This window comes from Vidua macroura, chromosome 14 (genome assembly GCF_024509145.1).
Source record: "Vidua macroura isolate BioBank_ID:100142 chromosome 14, ASM2450914v1, whole genome shotgun sequence".
NCBI classification, from domain to species: domain Eukaryota; kingdom Metazoa; phylum Chordata; class Aves; order Passeriformes; family Viduidae; genus Vidua; species Vidua macroura.
Genome location: NC_071584.1, coordinates 1,953,092 through 1,971,172, shown reverse-complemented (window position 1 = coordinate 1,971,172; position 18,081 = coordinate 1,953,092). Strand labels below are relative to the sequence as shown.

Below are 18,081 nucleotides of genomic sequence, written 5' to 3'. Positions count from 1 at the left end.
GGCCAGATCAGTTCCCTTCCTGGCTCTCTTTCTGGGAAGTGGATGTGCTGTCCATTGGACAGAGGAAGTGCCAAGCCTTGGCAGGTTCCCTACTTATTTGCAAGACAAAGGCTGCTGGCGTGGTGTCAGATGTGCATGCAAGAAAGTTGGATGCCATTAAAAACCTACAGTCCTGTTTGTTTCATGCACTGTCAACTTATCCTATATACACTACTGGCTGGTTTATGCTCGAAGCCGTGAATAGAAAGGTTTACATCTTCCTTTTACCTCAGTAAGCAAAGCTTTTCTGCCACCCATGGAATAGCAGGGGTTTGCTAGCAGGGCTCGTTTCCCTCTTCTGCACTTCCTCCCGTTGTCTTTTCATTTCTCAACACTCAAGGCAAAGGGGGGATAGGAAGGGGACAGGCAGAATTACAGTCCCAAGGTCCCAGTCACTAAAGGTCCCTGAGTGACAGCACTATACAGTGTCAGAAAATGAAGCAATAGAGTTGTGTTGGCCATGTATGTCCTGAGAGAGATTTCATTTCTATTTCTGCTCCTCCTTCTCCTCTTCCTCATGCCTTCTCTAGGCTGTTACACATGGAAAAGGTGCAAAACATTCTTCCCCAGCCCGGCTCCCTCAGGCAGCCCAGAACACCCCTGATGTTCAAATGCTAAAAAACACAACCCAGCAAGCAGCAGTCCTGCCCCAAGCTGCCAACAAACCAAGCCCTGAGCATTGCCTTCTGCACCACTGCAGCAAAAGTCAGAAGCAGCTCCACTTTGGAAAAGCACTCACAAACCCTCTTGTCCCCCTTTCCCCTCTGTGAGGAAGAGGAGGGCAGCAGTGGGCACGCCAGATGCAGCATGGAAAACCCCTCCACCTTTCTGGTAACACATGCTTGTGATGGCTTGAGACCTCTGAGCCTTGAGCATCAGTAAAATGCCTTGGTTTTCCTTCACTAGGTCCTTTCTGGGTCACTGGCCCTCGACACAAGACAGGGGTTTGTTGCCTTCCTTAGGGGTGGAGGCAGGCAGCTGTGGAGGGGGGACACGGAGGTGCCACCTCACTTTGTGAGCAGAGCATTCCTAAAGGCCTTCGGCATCCTTCCCTCACATTTCGTATTCCTCATCCCACTCCCAGGACTCTCTGTTGTTCTCCAGCACTCTGCCCCATCACCAGCAAGTGTAAGGCAGCTCCTGAACTGTGACCAGTCCTGACCACACACTCTTTGGCAAAGATTATTGTGTCGGACCCAGACGTCCAGGAGTCTGGGTGTACTGACTCTGTGAGTAACACTGACCTGGTAACACCAAGTTAGAAACATTCAAAGAGAGAAGCTAGGATGACTCCTGATAAGAAAGAGAACCCAGCCAACAGAGAACTGAGGCCACAGTACAGGAGCCTGGCTCCCAGTCCCAGCAGGTGAAGAAATCTGCTAAGCAGTGCTTTTTTTCCCTGGAAAGCTTTTGGATTGTCACCGGGCTCAATCCTGGATTGAAGCCTCAAATATTAAACACAGCCTCGCCGTGCCTGATCTCCAGTTTCTGGAGGCTGTAGCTGCAGGGCACTGGTCACTCAGGACCCCACCCCGTGTGGGGCTCAGCACCCGAGAAGCACAGAGCATCAGTGGGGTTTGCATCATCTGTGCTGCTGGCTCTGCCAGCCTTTGGGGCCAGCTCAGACAGCCCTCAGGTGCCTAACTCATGCCACACATTTGTCAGGCTTTTACTACAACTGTCAGATTAGTGGAGTTCCTGAGTCATCTTCCTCAGCTCCAGAATTTCTTACCCCACAGCCATTTGTTTTCCCTCTAATCTTAATAGGCTTTTTTTAACTGCCTCTTTTTCTCCCCAGTTTTATCGTTCTGACCACCCTCTACATTGCAATCACATATATAAAGGGTACATTTTTAGATATTTTATTTAATCATCCATCACCTGGTTAGACTCCCCCTTGCAAACTGGACCTGCTGATCAGCAGTCTCCATGTGGGAACTGCAGCCATGCCATGCTGCTATCCACTGGCATTATACTGCTGCTGTCATAAAGCACAACTTCATGACTTCCATTAAAGCATTTAAAAGATATTTCTGAATAGAATCACACTAGAAAGCGTAACTTTCTCCATTGGCCAAGCTTTAAATTCCTGCATATCAGCTAGACAGAACTACCTGATCCTCCAGACTCTTATTCCTATACAGACCCATACAGGCCATGAACTGCAGCAATGTGGGGAAAATCCACCCCCAACAGCACTGCTCATGGATGGGGAAACCAGCAGGAGACTGTTCTGCAGGGCAGGGGAGAACCTAAGTCTGATTTAACAATTGTGCTAAAACATTGGTGAGTCCAGGGAGGCCTGGACCAGACGTGTGCATGCATGAACATGAGAGAGGGGACAGACACGTGGGGAAGGGGGGATGCTCTACTCTTATGCTTCAGATTCTGCATAAGACACATTACTGATATAAAAATAACAAGAATTACTCTGATGAGGCCTGATCCTGCTTCAGCCAAGTCCAGGCAAAACTTTCCCTGACTTCAGTGTTACTAGGCCAGGCCTGAAGTGATTCACATTTTCATAGTACTGTACAGACATAAATTAGTGAATGAAAGATGTGCATCAGGGTCATCTGAAAAACAGGAGTTTCCCTGGTCTCAGAGGATCACTGCTCTCCCAAGCAATGGGAATCAAGGAAAAGAATGCTAGCAGGAAAATAAAAGGATGGTTGGCTAAAGGGCAATGTGGGTGTCCATGGGTCTGACAGGAAAAAAAACTCTATCAGGTAAGAAGAAGGTTCTCATCATTACTCCAGGAATGGCAGAATGACCCTAGTGTTAAAGTTTTGCACTTGTGAATTTAACATTTTCATGGCTTTTATTAATATTATAAGGGAGATTATCAATCATCAGCGATTGCCAAAGCGGCCAATAATTCAGTGATTTTCCTGAAAGTAACTGGCTCCTTTGGAAAAATCTGACCTTGCAGTCCAAGGCCAAGTTCCCCTCCTGTACCTTCCTCAGGAATGCCTGTGGATGGAAGCTGCTGGAGACTCGGCAGCTTCCAGAGACTTCCACCAGCACCAAGCTCAGCATTTTCACTGCAACCTTCACCCTGCCCAGCCTTTGGAGACCATCATCTTCCAGCAGGAACTCTACCTCACCCTCAGCTTCATCATCTGCAAGGAGGGGCACAGGGTGCTTTTTCCTACACTCTGTACATCTTAACAGACATGAAGTGAGGCCTGGTAGAAGCAGCACAGATCAGAGGCTGCCAGCCCACCATTCGCTCCTGAATTTCTTAGGAAAGGGGATCATTATCGTTTCCCTACTTTTTTCATCCTGAAACATAACAAAGTTTAAATTATATCCAGCCTTTCCTGTGCCTTGATGCAGGCTATGGTCACTCAGAGGGCTGGAGTGTGGATCCATTGTCTGGCATAAGGAACAGGGAGGGGGGGGAAAGGGTTGAATTTTTAGAGTCCTGCAAGTCCTTTTCTCTCCAGACTCAGTAAGGAAGTTGCAGGGTGGGAATAACTAGGAACAGCCCCTCCTCTGAGGACTGAATCAGCTTAGTCTCCTCGAGATCAGATGCCAGCAGTGAACAGCAGCACTGCCCTGTTGCTGATCCCCAGATCCCTCTCTTCCCTCAGCAAGTGCCAATTTGCACACTCTGCCTCCCCAGCTCTGCCTCTGGAGCTGGGACCCCCGACCTCCAACCTGGCGAAGCTGCAATGAGCAAACAAACCCCTGCTATTCCCTCCCCCCAAACACACTGCCAGTTAAATGTCATCTGTGTTCTCTTCCTACAAAAGATATTACAAAACCCCCCTCCCCAGCCCCCCTCCCCAGAAAACATGCTTGCACACACACATCCATGGACACACGTGCCCACACACACACACACACACAGATGCTCCACACACGCACATTCACACAGGAAAAACAGCTTGCAAACTCCTGAAGGTGGAAAAAGGCATCTTGCAAATGTGCCTTGGTTTTGATAAGTTCCCTCCTCCCTCCCTCCCATAAACCCCACATTTCCCCTTCCCTCCCAAATAATTGCCTCCTCTTCCCCCCCCTTCCCTTTCCTTCCCAGCTCTTCCAAAATAAATATTCTTTTTATTTGTTGGTTTAAAAGACTCTTTTAGGCTTGTAAGCAAGAGAGAGGGAGAGAGAGAAAAAGAAAAGAAAAATCTCATAGCGTGAGAATGAAACCCCATCATCTCATGAATCCATGAAAGAATAAACATGAAGGGGTTAAGAGCAGTGACAGAAGAAAGATTTAAAATATATATAATAAGACTGAAAAGTGAAAGATGAAATTCAGTAGTGAAATGGAAGTGAGGATAGAGCATTAGTGAGCACAGCCAAAGATAACCTATCGCCCCAACCAGTTTTTGACTCAATTTCTTTAAATCTCCCCCCTCTTTTTTTTTTTTTTTTTTAACTTTTCTTGGTTTTGGGGTTTTTTTTGTGTGTTTTTTCTTTTTTTTTTTTCTGTCTTTTTTTCTTTTTTTCTTTCTTTCCTTTTTTTTTTGGTTTTTGTTGTTTTTGTTGGTTTGGTTTTTTTTTTTTTTTACAATGGTGTAAGTCCTTCAGCAGGAAACCAAAATCAAGACAAACACATCCCTCCCTGAAACCAAGCCCCCTCCCTTACCTTTCTCTCCCTTTACCCCACCCCACACTCCGTGGTTCTACATGTGCTGAAAAGAGAAGAGTAAGCTTAGAATAAATCTAATGAACCATAGGAATAAATGACAATGATAGTAAAGAGTAAAACCCAAACCCAAAAGACCGCAACACTCCTGTGTTGTCATTGTCTGAGTGTCTGTCCCTATTATCTCTCTCGGAGGCCGCAGGCATCAATTTACATAGTACAACCAGTAAACAAGGTTGAAGAATCCAAAAGTGATTGGAAAAATGATCCGTGACCACTTGTCAATGGTGCTGACGTCTGTCAGGTCTGGGATTTTGAGCTTCAGCTTGGACGACCGCCGGCGCAGGCGGCAGTTGGCGCGGTTGCGGGCGGCGGCGTGGTGGGTCAGCGGGACGTGGCGGTCCAGGGTCGGGTGGTGGCCAAAGCCATCCCGAGAGGCCAGCGGCTTGCGGAACTGGATTCCTGAGCCTTCGAAGGACATGACAGAGTTTCGAGAGTCGCCCACGCTGCTCATCATGTCCGTGGCCAGCAGCTCGTTGTTCATCTCCAGCGTGCTGAGGAGGATGTTACCGTAAGGGTCAACCTGGAACAGGGAACACAGACACAGAGGTACTGGGGTGTCCTGTGCACCACTAGGGGTGATTCTGAACAGATTTCTGGGGAGTAATACTGTTGGAAATGATGTAACTTATAAACTTTTAAAGTAACTTTAAGTCGTGGGTTGGTTTGCCTTTGCCAAAGGCAGGTAGAAATTGAGGTTTCTCTTCAAAAGATTCTGTTAATCGAGGGTTTGAGTCTCACTGGGTGAGGCTTCAATCAACAAAAAGAAGATTCCTAGATTCTGACGGCTTAATATCTACAGGTTGGAAGTAGCCAGAAGACAGCCAGGAGATAGAGACACATTAACAGACATTAAGCCCCTGGCAGGTTCCCAGTCTGGGAAAAGATTGATAAGAGAGCCAAAGAGATTGATAAGAGAGCCAAAGAATGAGGACCAAAAATAGCATTGAAGGTGAAGGGATCAATAGCCAATAGGAGATCAAATACGAAGAATTGTGTAACGCAGAACCAAAGAATGAGAATTTCTTTGGGGTTTTTTTTTAACATATAAATTGAAAATTTATATACATGTGAAAATTCTGGTAGTAAATAATCACATGTGGTTGGAGTAATTTCCACTGCACATCCTGGCCAGAGTAAAGTAATGCCTGACTCGTTAATACTTAAAAGATGGTGTTGGGGAGTTCCTTTTCTTCCCCAGAGTTTGGTGACTATACCCCTGATGGGGTCATTTGTGAGCTCTGAACATGCTGCATTTGAGGGTTGTCCTCTGCTGCTGGGGTAGAAGGAGCAGCCACCTGTGCTTGCAGCAATTCTTTTAGTGGGGGAGGTGTGATTCTGCCAACACAGGAGGACCAAAAGCCACAGAGGGACTTTTGGCTGCCCCACGCAAGGAGGAGGGTTCTGGTGGGACTGGATGAGGATGATCAAGGCGGAAAAATTCCCAGTAATCACCAGACAAGGGAAACTGGGGTTCATCTGTGGCCATGAGCACAAAGGCTGTTCCACAGCTCACCCAGTGGAGAGCCTGAATTCTCCTGCCACAATGAAAGGAGAGGACAAACCTGCTCTCTCACCCTCTTCTCCTCGTAACGGTGGCGCTCGTTGTTGGCCTTGCTGACGCGCTCGCTCTGCTTCTTCTGCTGCCGGGGCCCTCGGCCGAAGAATATGTAGTTGACAAAAGCATATTCCAGGAGTGCCAGGAACACGAAGACGAAGCAGCCCATGAGATAAACATCAATAGCCTTGACGTAGGGGATCTTGGGCAGAGTCTCCCGCAGGTGGGTGTTGATGGTTGTCATGGTAAGCACCGTGGTGACCCCTGTGAGGAGAGGGCAGGTGCTCTGTTAGCCACGTGCGACGGCTTCCTGGAATGCCGTTCTCAGCTCCCACATCCCTCCTTCCAGCCGGACAGCCTCAGGAGGGGTGGGAGCAGTGCAACTGGGAAGGAAGCTGTCATTATTCTAAGCCCACATGCTCACTACAAATTGCTGCAGAAAATGATCCAGCAGCAAACAGTTGGAGAAAGTCTCCGAGCTGAGCATCATCAGCATGATGGGGATCAGCATCCCTGTTTCTTTAAGTCCCCCTGATCTTCCCTCTTTCTCTCAGTGTGGTAGGAAACATTCCGGTTTGCCTTTTTTTTACCCTCTTCTCCTCCGTTTTTTCTCCTTCGTGAACTCATGAGGCTTCATTGTGGGCTACTGAATGCCTCAGCATCCTTGGCATAATGACTTTATAAGCTGCTGTGTCTTTCCAATGCCATGAACTGGAGAAAGAGTGAAGAGATTTCCTCTCCATGGTACTCTCTTTTTTTTGCCTGCCTTGTAGGCTTCTGTCCTTGACCCCATCAGTTCCCACCTTCCTCTCACCAGCTTTACCATTCATTACATCAATTATCACTCGTACACATTCCTCCCATGGTTCTCACACTCTCCTTTTTAGGCCTCCTCACATTTCTTGCATCTTAAATAAGCGTTTTGTGAACACTTTTGTCCCCATCTACTCAGTTCCAAAAGCCTGATTCACTATGATTACTCTCACAGCTTCTGTCTTCTTCTTCAGCTTCTAGCTTCTTCTTGGACTTTTCCCTTCTCTGGAATGTCAGCATGGCCTCAGACCTGCCTCTTTGACAGCCTTCTGCCAGCTCCAAAGACATGGCAATGAGCCTTCATACTTCTTTTGGGGGTGGTAACTCTTCCTCTTCAACCCAGTCTTCCTCTGCTTCTCTAGCTGTTCTTACTACCTTGCTGATGTTCTTTTCTCCCTTTTCCTCCTCATCTCCCTGTTGGGAACTCTAATAATCCCCATGACCTTAATTTGCTCCGGTGGTTTCAGCCCCACCTGTAGAGTGCTGGCTGTCTGTGCACCCTGGACCTCTGCTTGGCCTGCTTCCCCTCACCCTCGCTGTGTCTTTGGTGTCATTCCTGATAACAGACTGAGAGAACTATTAGCCTTCAGTTGGGTAAACAGAAGGGAGATATATTTGTATGCACACAATATGGTCTATATTTAGGCAGTAGTCTAAACATACAGAAATCTGAGGCAAGGAAGGGGAGAATAGAATGTTCTCCATGTCTCCATTGAGAAGTGGACAAATTGCAATGGAGACTTAGGGCAGAGGCGAAGAGGAGCTCTTTGACTGTGTAAGCAGGTAAATCTGGAGGTAAAATGACCAGAGGAGGCTGTGGAGTTTCTTTTTTTTGGAGCTTTTATGGATAAGTTAGGTCGAGAACTGTCAGGAACAGTTTAGGGAGAGCTGTTGCAGTTCTGATCTACAATGTTTTTCTTCTGTCTTCTCCTTTGAGTCCAGATATCAGCAGAAATCCAACAGCTGTGCATCTCACCTCCACCCTCTTGCTTGTGCTTTCACAATGTCTGCCATGGTCTTCTTTTCTCTCTCTGATTACATTCCTGTCAATGCAACTTACCCTTTTAATTTACCAAGTTCTTCTTCTTCCCTCCCTGTCTCCCTGCTCCAGCCTCTCCAAGCAGGCAAAGCCAAACCACCTTTTTTATACCTTTGTACAACTCACCCCTCCTCTGAGTCTTCTCAAACTCTTTCTCCTAGAGCTACTTGAAGCCCCCAAGCTTTGCTGTAAGACCCAGCCTCTACCTGAGCTGCACTGCCTCTCCGAGCCTTGTCCCACTCAGAGATCCAACCCTGCTCCCTCCTTACCTCTCCTATTGCCTCAGAACATTCCCTCATGTCACACAGCCCCATTCTCATACGCCAGCCATCCCCCCCTTTCTCCTGTTCCTCCTTCCAAACCCTCATCTGCCATCCACCCCCACTTCCCTTCTGTTGCTAAAAAGACCTCATTTTTCCCCCCTCTTATAGGAAAACATTCCTATTTAGGGGAGCGTGTGCCAAAGAAGAACTTGGACTTTAACTACTGTCCCACATTTGCCTTGGCCTTGAAGGTCTTCTGCAGAGTGTCTGTATGGGGCCTGAGCTATCAGAAAAACATGTCGTGCCCCTTCTTTTATTTCTTTCATCTTTTAACCATTCCCATACAACTTTTTGGCCGTCCAGCTCAGCAATCATCAAGCAACTGACCACGCCTAGCACATCTGTTGACAAAGAGGTGCCCAGATTTCTCTTCTTAAGAAAATCAGTGCAAAGGAACTCAGGGCATGTCCCACATACCTGAGAACCAGTGACCATCTACATTTTTGTTTAGAGTTTAAACTCACACCCAGGAAATTTTTGGTAGGACTTTTACTGGTTCAAATAGAACAGACTCCAGTTTGGGAAGTACGAATTAAAAAAAATAAATTAAACGGGAAAAAAAAAAAAGGGTAAATCTTCTGACTGAAAATTTAAAGTTTTTCTCAGAAAAAAAAAAATGTCCATTTGGGATGACAACTTTGACAGATTTGCTTATTTGCTACCTCATAAAGAAAAGGGATTTTCTTTGTTACAGCTGATCTCCCTCAAGAAAACACCTCCAAAATACAACGAAAAGGTCCATACCCAGTGCCACTCGCGCAGCAGAAGCATCATAGTTGATCCAGAAGGAGACCCAGGACAGGATGGTGATGAGGATGGATGGCATGTAGGTCTGCAGGATGAAGTAACCAATGTTCCTCTTAATCCGGAAACTCAGGGATAAGCGCAGATACGAACCTGCCAATGAGACATCAAAGGAGGATGTGGTGGGAGAGGAGGGCAAGGCTGGATTTGTGCTAAGAGCTTAGGTTAGGAACTGAAATTTTATTTGGAAAGAGTTCTCAAGAGGCAGGAAAAATGAGAAATCTCCTGTTTTCTGCAGCTGGTTTTGCAGACTGGTCAGTTTTTGCAAGGGGTCCCTTCAGAATCTGCTCAGTTGTCCCAGAGTATTGAGAAGAAAGGAAACTCTACATAAGTCACATTATTATATCAGCCATCATGGGAGAATGGCTGTTCAGTGCTGGAATTGCTATTATGGTGCCAGCCAATATGATGGAGGCTTACACAGGAGACTTTAACCCTATATTTGGGTGCCACGAGATGATTTTCCAATGTTTCATGTGCCAGCTCTGCCTCCAAACAGCAATGAAGATCTGAATCATATTTTTCCCATGCTGTTCTAAAAATGGATTATGGTCAGACTGGGCAAATTCATATGCAAATAGAGTACTGATAGTTAATCTGAAGGTCTCTTTTTTATTATTTTCAAGTTGTTGCAACTTCCTCCTAATCTTTTAGCAAACCTAATGAGGATAGTGAGGACAATAAGTACTTTTTACAATCCTTCCACTGGAGCAGGCTAATTTTGACAAGGACAAAGCAGTGCCTCTTCCATTGCTGTGAGACAAAGTCCAAGTCATTCCTCCTGCCCACCTCTGTCCCTCAGGCAACACAGGAGCCTGAAATATGGGTGTAATCCTGGCTGGCAGCTAAAGTAACAAGAAAGCAGCAGTTTTAAACCATCAAGGATGTAGATTGGGAAAAAGGAGGTATTATTCTCTCACCACCATGTGCCTCTTGGATGGCTTGAACACAATATTTCACCAGTCTTTTTTTGACAGGCGTGTGCTGTGCTCTTTTGGCAGTGAACTCCACCTCAGACCAGCAACCAAAATCCAACCCCCTCCAACTTTCCAGCTGGCAGCATCTGAACCGTCCCAGGTATTCTCTCCAAACCTTTTTATTGCCATGTACAGATGGGTTTGCATCATTTCATAGCCCACTTGCTTCTCAATGGATATATTTTCTCCTTGCTATTGCACCCACATTAGCCTTGAGACCCAGATGTAAACCACATAAAAATCAGATGAAGGCTGAGAACCTTCTGAAGAGATTCTGAGCTCACTCATTATTTTGACTAGGAAATGGGAATAATTGCAGTGGGGAAAATGATCCTGAAAGTCTTTGAAGAGAAGCAGACATTTAAAAAAAAGTAAAAGAAAAAAAAGAGAAAGAAAAAAAAAAAAGGAGAAAGGAAAGGAAAAGAGGGAAGGGAAAGGGAAAAGGAAAGGGAAAGGGAAAGGGAAAGGAAAAGGGAAAGGGAAAGGGAAAGGAAAAGGAAAAGGAAAAGGAAAAGGAAAAGGAAAAGGAAAAGAGCAAAGCTGGTGGGTACAGAAGTCACTTTTTTTTTGAGGAACCCCAAGGTGAAGCCTGGATTTGCAGCATCTGAATCAGAGGGATTCAGACCAGTTGACCAGCAGCAGGTTTGCCCATCCCACGCATCCCTTCACCAGACTCACCAGTGGTGAAGACCACTTCCCTGCTGACCAGCCTCTGCTCGATGATGGTGAACTGGGGCAGCTCCAGCACCTCCATCCCCGTGACAGCAGAGTCATTCCCTTGCCAGAAGAAGACAATGTCATCCACCGTGTAACCATCTGCAGGGAGGAAGGAGCACACAGGGAGAGCTAAGCTGACAGGCTGGACCAGACCACGCCTCCATTTGCACTAAGGTGATCTGGAAAAGGATCCAAGAGAAAGCCCACACCAAGCCTAGCCTCTCCCTGCTGATGTACTTTCCTTCTTCAGCTGAGCTTGGCAATACAGTCCCCAGGAGAAGAGGAAAAACTGGCCAGAACTCCCACTTCTGGCTAGAATTCAGAGCAAGAGGTGAGCTGTGGCCCATCCAGCCTTGACTTGCACCATGCAATCTCCATGGCTGACATGACAGCGAGCTGTGCACCACAGCCTCTGTCAAATGCACCAAACACAGCATTTTGCTGTTCAAAAACTGCCTCCTTTTACCAGGAGGGGGAGACCACACAGTACAGACTGGTGGGACTGGGTAAACAGGGCAGCTCAGTATGAAACGTTCCCAGAGAGAAGGAGATCTACAGCAGCAGTTGAAAAGAAGTTTGAAGATCAGAGCACCTCCCTTTCCTAAGTCCTCTCAGTCAAAACTCAGATCCAAGAAGTGAACAGAGTCTCTGAGGCTGGGGGCTGTTTTACCAAGTGCTGGCGGAGAAGAGCGGTAATGAGAGAAGAGAGGAAGGGGAGCCAGACTCAAATTCTCATCCCTTACGTTTCAGGGCCATGGGTTTGCTAACTCAGCCAAGCTTCTTGCTTTAACCCCAAAATATACGTGGCAGACAGGGCTGCATGGGCTGCAAATGTGACCCCCAAGTGCTCTGGACTCGTGGGGAATGAGGGCCAGGGGACGAAACCATGAAATCCCTCACCCACCAGTGCGGCGTTCACAGCCCTGCCCCGTCCTTGGGGCAAGGACTCATCACAACTTGAAAATCAACAGTGCTTGTGTGTTTTGAAGCCCTTTGGCTGTAGCTGCACAAGGGTGGCCTCAGATTGTCAGTAAAGCTTCCTGGGACATGGCCAGGCTTTGGTGCAGCTCGGGGTAAGGCTGCCCTCAGAGCGTGAGCCTCACCTGTGCCCACAGACAGCTCATGTTCAGCACCTGCACTGCAGCACAGCAGCCTGCCCGAGCCACCCACCCTGGCAGCACAGCCATGCCAGGCTCACAGCCACTGGGGACAGTGCCACCACACCCAGCACCTGCGATCAGGGCAGTGAGGAGCTGCTGGATGTAGCACCGAGGAGAAATCCTTCTGTGGGGGTTACCCCAGATCAGAGGTGAACCTTTGAGGACAGTGTCATCCTGAAGCTGCTGAGTGGGCAAAGGGCTCAGCACTCTGCTCTGATGTCACAGCTGACCCTGCTTTGAGCTGCAGGCTGGACTAGAAGACACCCCGAGGTGTCTTCCCAAACGGAATTATTTGATGACTGTGCAGTCTCCAAGCCCACATCCTGAGCTCTCAGTCATTACTGCACTTATTCATGGGTGCCAAAATATAAACCCAATCTTCCAAATGCCATGCCACATCTGCTTGTGATGGAAATCAGCCAGGGCTCCACCTCCTCCCCCAGCTGGCATGTTCCTGCTCCCAGGGTGGTAAACCCTCACACCTTGGAGCCCACAGGGCTTCAGGACCCTTGGGTTATCCTCCTCACACACCAGCTCTGTGCACAGGACCTGGTGTTTGCATCACTCAGCCCCAGGGCTGGAACCAGCAGGAAACACCCAGGTCCCCCCACTCCTGATCCCAGCAGCTCCAGCACCCTCCCAGCTCAGAAACATTGTGTACAATTTCACATCGGGATTCGTCTGCCTCAGACTCTCAGGCTCCCGTGATGGTTCCGAATTTCTCCAGGAGGATCCCGAGCCCTTTCCCCACAGTGTTCCCCTTCTGCAGAGGTGAACCCAGCCTGCAAGCAATTCACCTCTCCAACTCCTTTGCAGTAAACAAACCAGGCTGAGCTACTGAGGTTTCTCACTCAGTGCACAACATCTGCTCCAGCCCTTGAACCACTTTTTAGCATCTTCCCTCAACCTCTTCCGATTTCTCAGCTTCCTCCCTAAATTTTGGAACCCAAACACAGACAGAGCCTGTTTCCCCATCTCCGTGACACGTTCAGAGGCCAATCAATTCTGAGCTCTGACTCACGCTCCCCTGGTTTATGTAACAGGGCTCGCTCCAGCCCTTGCTGCCAGAGCCACAGAACCTCCGGCCGTGGTCCCTCCCTCAGCTCCCCGTGTGGCTCCAGGCCCCTGGGCATGGCCCTGCAGCCCCGCACACGGGCACAGAGCTCTGCACTCGCTGTGTTCAAAGCCCTTCCGGATGGATTCCGATTGGGAAGGATTCAAATGCGCAGCCAGCGAAGCCCCGCACGCTGCTATCTTCATCATCCACAAATTTAACAGCAGTGACTTCAAATTTACTTCCTGATCAGCAATGAAAATGTCAAATTACGGTAACTAATTTTAGGAGATCTCACAGTTAACTAGCTCTATTCCATTTATTTTATGACCTGATGGTGTTGGGTACCAATTTTTGTATTTTTTTTTTTTTTTTTTTTTGTTATGGCATTATGCAATATGAAATCGAGCATGTTTTTCATGAAGCCATTTTTAAAAAGTGTTTCTAAAGGGAAAGGTTGCTTGGTCTAAAAATAAATGCTTCACTTTGATTTCTAGCTTTAAAGAGAAAACCAAATTTCCATTTTACTTCTAAAAAGTAAACGAACTTTCACAAAGACGAGTCATTTCCATCTGAAATATCGAAAAGTATTGATATGACGTCTTAAAATGTCAGATTAGCAGCCTGTTTGCAGCCTGCCTCATCAGGTTTCTGTTGGATCCTGGCACGCAGACAGGCAGGAGTATACGTGGTGAGAGTTATTTTTGGGGTGAAGGGATGGGATCAACAGGCAGTGCTTATCTCCTACAGGTAAGGGCCCTGAGCTGCTGTGGGGCAGGGCACCCCATCTGCCTTCTGCTGCTTCCCAAACCCAGCACCCCTGCATCAGAAAAGGGCTTTTTCTCTGAGGTTTGGGCCGGTTTTGTTTTTTAAAGTACATTGGTTTTATAATCCAGCCCTAAAAGGATTGATGTTCCAGAGTCAAGTGGAAGCAAAGAAAATGGAGCCCTGCAGATTGCGAAAGTGCAAGTGTGCAAAAGACAAAAGCTCTGAGGGAGGAAACAATTGGATCTCTTCATGTCGGCCTTGGTCTCAGGAATATTGTGAGGAAATGCAGCTTTGATGAACAAATTGGCTGGACATAACCGGTTAAGAACAAAATCACAACATGGGGAACTGTGGGTAATTCCCTGCCTTCTGTTTTCTTGGTTCTATTGTAAACTGTTCCCAAACTGCTGAGGAGTGGCAGGAATGACATTCTGGCACTCGTGCCTGCAGCAGGACCTCATTTCCATCCCGGGACCCTGCACGGGCAGGATGGGGAGGGCAGCTCCCAGCCACGGCTGCTGTGGGAGCTCCCTGGTAGAAGGAGCAATTCCCAGCTCCATCCCTGATGGAAGGAGCAATTCCCAGCTCTGTCCCTGATGGAAGGGGCAGTTCCCAGCTCTGTCCCTGATGGAAGGGGCAGTTCCCAGCTCTGTCCATGATGGAAGGAGCAATTCCCAGCTCCGTCCCTGGTGGAAGGAGCAATTCCCATCTCCGTCCATGATGGAAGGAGCAATTCCCAGCTCTGTCCATGATGGAAGGGGCAGTTCCCAGCTCCGTCCATGATGGAAGGAGCAATTCCCAGCTCTATCCCTGGTGGTAGGAGCAATTCCCAGCTCCGTCCCTGGTGGAAGGAGCAATTCCCAGCTCTGTCCATGATGGAAGGAGCAATTCCCAGCTCCATCCCTGATGGAAGGAGCAATTCCCAGCTCTGTCCCTGATGGAAGGGGCAGTTCCCAGCTCCGTCCATGATGGAAGGAGCAATTCCCAGCTCTGTCCATGATGGAAGGAGCAATTCCCAGCTCTATCCCTGATGGAAGGAGCAATTCCCAGCTCTATCCCTGGTGGAAGGAGCAATTCCCAGCTCCGTCCCTGGTGGAAGGAGCAATTCCCAGCTCTGTCCCTGATGGAAGGGGCAATTCCCAGCTCCGTCCATGATGGAAGGAGCAATTCCCAGCTCCGTCCCTGGTGGAAGGAGCAATTCCCAGCTCTGTCCATGATGGAAGGAGCAATTCCCAGCTCCGTCCCTGGTGGAAGGAGCAATTCCCAGCTCTGTCCATGATGGAAGGAGCAATTCCCAGCTCCGTCCCTGGTGGAAGGAGCAATTCCCAGCTCTATCCCTGATGGAAGGAGCAATTCCCAGCTCCGTCCCTGATGGAAGGAGCAATTCCCAGCTCTGTCCATGATGGAAGGAGCAATTCCCAGCTAATCCTGGCCGAGGCTGCCACGGACAGCCCTGGAGGGAACCTGCCGTGCATTTCTGTGAGGGAGCCGGACCTCCTCTACCAGCACAGCTGGAAGAGGATTTCCATGGGCATCCAGGGAAAATCCAGGCAGAGATGAGGGCTTGGGTGCCACCTCCCACACGGAGTGGAGCCAGCCATGAGCAAGGACAGCTTCCTTAACGCTAAAGGAGGCTTCCACCACCCTCCTGGCACTGATTTGAATGCCCAGCCTGCTGCTAGAGCTCCGATTTCCTGGGAATTTCCCCCATGGGTGAGGGAGCCTGGTGCTGTAGCAGCCCTGGGAGGCATCCCCAGGAGCAGGGAGCTGTGGCAAGGGCGGGTGGCATCAGGTGGCGCCGCGTGGCAGGGGATGTGCCCGAGGCATACGCACAGCTCTCGATCTCCAGCGTGCAGTTCTGCTGGTCCAGCGGGTACCTCCGCAGGTCCATCATGCAGGCGGCCGTGGTGGTGATCCTGAAAGGGGAACAAAAATAAAATAATAATAATAATAAAAACCCCTCCTGTGTCTGCTTTTTGTCTTACAAAAAAAAAAAAAAAAAAAAAGAAAAAAAAAAAAAAAAAAGAAAAAAAGGAGAAATGAAAGGCAGAAGTGAAAGGCAGCATTTGGGGCCGCTGTTTCCCTGGAAACCAGGGAGATCCGGGGTGGGAGGTGTGCAGGGCGGGGGGCTGATGCGGCTCACCCCCAGTGGCACGGCACAAACCCTCCGTGACTCACGTCAGCAAGGCAGCATCTCTGGTAACGGGGTGGGGAGGGACCTGCTGTGTTCCTGCTCTGCCTCTCCGGGAGAGAGACAAAGAACCCGGGAGTGGGCACAGCTCCGGCTTGGGGGGGAAGAGGAGAGGCTGCCAGCGCGGAACAGGGAGACAGCAGACACGTGTCCGTGAGGCCGAGGGTGGATTGATTCCATCACCCAGCAGTGACATATTGCTGACCACACTGTCACCCCCTTGCCTCACGACCTGCCCCAAAGCCCCTAATTACAGCCCCCCATCCCCGTGCCCCTCCATCGTGCCCGCTTTGGCACTGCCAAACCCAAACCCCAAAACCCCAGAGGGCTCTGGCAGAGCCCTCCCGCTCCACGGCCCCGCTAACGGAGGCACCCGTGTGCAAATGATTGTGTGGTCATCCAAGACACTTGGGGGATGTGTGTGCGGGTGTGTGCATCCCCCAAAAAATAAATATGGGGAGAGGATGAGGGTGGGTGCTGCTTTGGGGTGTTGAGGCATGGGGAGGACACAGAGCAGCGCAGGGCCCGTGCTGAGGTTCAGCTGAGGATGCCAGGAGGGTTGTGTGTGTTGGAAGGAATATTGTGCATCTCTGAGATGGGGGATTTTGGGGTGGGATAGAGGAGGGCATGAGAGGCAGGGACAGAGTTAACTCCCCAGCATGGCAACACCACCCTGGAGTTAACAGGCTGCCCCTGTTTCTCAGATCTATTGCTCCCTCACCCTTTGATGCAGTCTTCTCCCCGTGCGATGGATGTGTGCAGAGTGCTGGAGAGGGGGAGAGATTGCTGCATTCTCCCCCTATTTTTTCAATTAACCATCTGGAAGGCATTAATCAAGCTACACATTTTTTACTATGTAGGCATAACCAGTGAACTGTTAACTAGAAAGCTTTATCTTCTGAGCCCTGTGGCCTGGGAGAGAGAAAAGAGAGGGAAAAAAAGAAAAACAAGAAAGCAGGGAGGATGAGATGGCGAACCAGTGAAAGAGAAGGAAAAAAAAAAAAAAAAAAAAAAGAGCAAAAAACATCAATGGTAGAAAAAGAGACCAGAAAGGGGGAGAATATGGGTGAAGCGGGACATAAAATTGGAGATGGGGAGGAAGGGGGCAGAAGGTGGGAGGATATAAGAAGGTGGAAGAGGGCTGCCCCAGAGGGGGTATGGGGGCAGGGGCTGTGGCAGGGCAGGCTGGCAGCCCCGCAGAGCTGCTGGCTCTTTAAGAAATCTCGTGTGCTAAATTTATCTTCTCTGCTGTCTGTGAAGTCTGTTTGTAGGAGATGAAGCCTTGAGGAGAGCCTTTGCCACTGCCTGCCGTGCTATAAATAGATCCAAAGAGACGAAGGGAATTTATATATATCCTCACTGGGTCTAGATACAACACTGCAACTGCCCTCTCTCTGAGCAGGGGGCCCAGGCGAGCTCTTAACCCTTTCATCTGTAATGCATTTGGGGTGGAGGAGAAAGCTCTGAGGGGCAGAAGGACAACAGGACAGGAACCACTTAAAAAAATTACCACCGCTGCCTTGCCCTTGCGTGGATTGCTTTCAGAGCCTTGCAGCTTGGCAGCTCTAGGAGGGCAGCTGGGAACACAATGCCTGTCCCACCCTAATCCTGCTCTCTGCTGGGGTAACTGGGCATTGTGGTGGTGGGGGTAAACAAAAAGGGGAGCTGCAACCTTGGCAGGAAAGCCCAAGGTGGGAGGCGCAGAGTCGGCGGTGGCCGGGACCGAGGAGTGGGATGAGTCATCCCCCTGTGCTGCACACAGCATCCACTCTCCGGATTGCACTGCGCCCCTGGGACACCGCGGCCACAAACGCGCTCCCCTGCTTTCCCTAGAGTGGGAGATGCAAAAAATGTATTAAATGAAAATTTTCCAGCCCATTTGTGGAGCCCCGCGGGCTAAAACCTCTGCACAGTGTCCATCCCAAAAACGCAGCCTGGCTGCAGGGTTGGCTGCAGAAAGGACATGCAGGCTGCT

The 18,081-nt window shown here is 49.1% G+C and overlaps 1 protein-coding gene across 2 annotated transcripts in view; it reads right to left on the bottom strand.

The window, feature by feature from the left end:
• Positions 1–4,652: 4,652 nt before the first annotated feature.
• The window catches only part of LOC128814355 (gamma-aminobutyric acid receptor subunit beta-4), a 73,843-nt gene continuing 60,414 nt past the window's right edge, over positions 4,653–18,081 (bottom strand). The window contains exons 5-9 of one of the 2 annotated variants that reach the window (XM_053990121.1): positions 15,749–15,831; positions 10,895–11,032; positions 9,180–9,332; positions 6,268–6,524; positions 4,653–5,225 (exon numbers count right to left, since the gene is read on the bottom strand). In XM_053990121.1, the coding sequence (XP_053846096.1) occupies positions 4,848–5,225; positions 6,268–6,524; positions 9,180–9,332; positions 10,895–11,032; positions 15,749–15,831 (1,009 nt within the window). In that variant the 3' untranslated portion in view covers positions 4,653–4,847. The remainder of the gene's footprint in view (positions 5,226–6,267; positions 6,525–9,179; positions 9,333–10,894; positions 11,033–15,748; positions 15,832–18,081) is intronic. The other variant, XM_053990123.1, reaches the window with a different exon arrangement.